At 40.6% G+C, this 1,939-nt stretch overlaps 1 protein-coding gene across 1 annotated transcript; it reads right to left on the minus strand.

The window, feature by feature from the left end:
• Window positions 1-601: 601 nt before the first annotated feature.
• LOC146195192 (uncharacterized) lies at window positions 602-1,686 on the minus strand. Its single transcript, XM_084596743.1, has 3 exons — window positions 1,486-1,686; window positions 1,076-1,247; window positions 602-727 (listed from the first exon to the last, which is right to left on the minus strand). Exons 1-3 carry the CDS (start codon window positions 1,617-1,619, stop codon window positions 602-604), a joined length of 432 nt encoding a protein of 143 aa, XP_084452869.1. The 5' UTR covers window positions 1,620-1,686.
• Between the last annotated feature and the right edge of the window lie 253 nt (window positions 1,687-1,939).

A 1,939-nucleotide genomic window follows, 5' to 3' on the forward strand; every position in this document is an offset into this window, starting at 1 on the left:
TCGTGTGTATACACAGTATGCTATTGATGCTGTTACCATTCCTTTTCTGTAGATCAGCCAATCTTGACAATTTGCTTGGGTTTTTGTTAAATTATGTATTAAGTCGATTTCTGAGTTTGTGTATGCTTGCTGGAGGTAGCAGTAAATATCCTCTACTAAAACTGCTCCTTCTGTGAGAGCCTTCCTGGCAGCTTCCATGAGTTTAGGTGGCTTTTTTATGCCAGGGATCGCTTGGCTTGCTGTGCCTGCAGCAATTCCTTCATGAAGCTCACATAGCTGAACAGTGAAGGACGTATCCTGTGCAGGTAGCAGTGGTGCTGTACTTGCTATGCTGTCAGCAACGTTAACTGACACTGTGTGGATTTCAGTGTCTGCATGGTCATTCTGACTCCCTGAAATGACAGGAAAAAAAGCTTAGCATATTTCAAAAAAAAAAAATCTGTGTAAGTTTTGTTTTGGTTAAAATGATTATTTTATGGGGAATCAGAGGTTCAAATAACATACACAAACAATGAGAGTGTAGTTTGTTAAACTTGTTAGAGGCAAGAAATAAGCTTCTAATTGTTACAGTTCAACTGGCATTTCATTTCAAAGCACTAACTCATGAAGCAGGACATATCCACTTACTGCCCTCGCTGTGGCGAAGTGCAGCACTGTTGTATGGCAATTCTTGGAGCAATCTCTTCAGGATATCACCTTCAGGCACCTTGATGTTTTCTTTTTTAGCCTAAAACAAGAAAGGTTCCATCAGATACATTTCCTGAGCACATCCCCAAAATAGTCCTTCACTACATACAAACACTTTAATCCGTATCAAGATTATGAAAACTGAACTGTATCGCATTCCTAGTTAAAAGGAGTAGTCAGATCAAACTATGCGCTTGGTTTTGCTGCTACAACTTGTATGTTTAGACAAAACCGAAGCTTGCACTAAACGAAAGTGTAGCTTTGAAAAAAAAAGGGGGGGGGGGGGGGAGTTTATTTCTTGTACAAGTATAGCAGTAGTAATTGCCAGGGCTAGGCTAAGACAGTATTTTGATGCCTTAACCACCCCACAAAACTGACTTGTCCTTACCTTTTTGGTGCAGGGCAGGTCCACTATCTTTCTCGCGGCATATTTGCCTTTCACACTAGCCCTCTGGTCTTTTCCCCATTGCTGAGGTAAATCAGTGGATGACACGAGGTCAAAGGTCTCTGTATCATGAATGTGCAGCAGGAGAGCTACCATGTGTTTGCGCTTGTGCTGGCTGCAAAAAAAAAGAGGAAGGTAAACAACTTTTATTTTCAGAAGTAAGACATGCAAATACAGATAAATCTGAAAATTCTTCCTAAACATCTTATAAATGTTCCCTTTTGTTTTAGCAGCAGATACAGAGTGGATATTTTACAGTATTTGCTTTGAAATATTCATCATGGTTAAATAAGTATATAGAAGAAAAACTGACAGTGATATCACTTTCATTGAACCACTGCTGGGACTCATACCCTGCTTTGCAGGTGCAAGATGCAGCAGTCACTGTCCTTCCTTTTATTTCGATCTCCAGCTGGTGAGGTTCTTTGTTGACAGCAGAGGTCTGAAGGACAAGGCCAACAAATGTGACCTCATTGTCTTTGTACATCTTCACGCTGCAGACCACGACGTGCTTTGCCTCGTAGACGGCCTCCCCTTCTATTAAAAGCCTGGAGTTCTCAAACTTCTTCTCAATAAACTCGTTAATACTTTACAACGGAAGTTTCACTGAAACAAAGTAAAAGATTCTGTAGAGTAACAGACAAAAATACTGTGGCGCGGTACACAAATGAGCCGCTTTAAGGAGCTTCAGTAGTGCTGATGGTATTTCAAACATTAAAAAAAAACGAGCTGGAACATTGAATGTTTTGGTTTGCTCAGGTAAATGTCTACTCTGTAGTCGGGTAAACATCCACATGAAGCCCGAAT

Source organism: Amblyomma maculatum, chromosome 3, assembly GCF_055883805.1.
Source record: "Amblyomma maculatum isolate TAMU_Amacu chromosome 3, ASM5588380v1, whole genome shotgun sequence".
NCBI lineage: Eukaryota > Metazoa > Arthropoda > Arachnida > Ixodida > Ixodidae > Amblyomma > Amblyomma maculatum.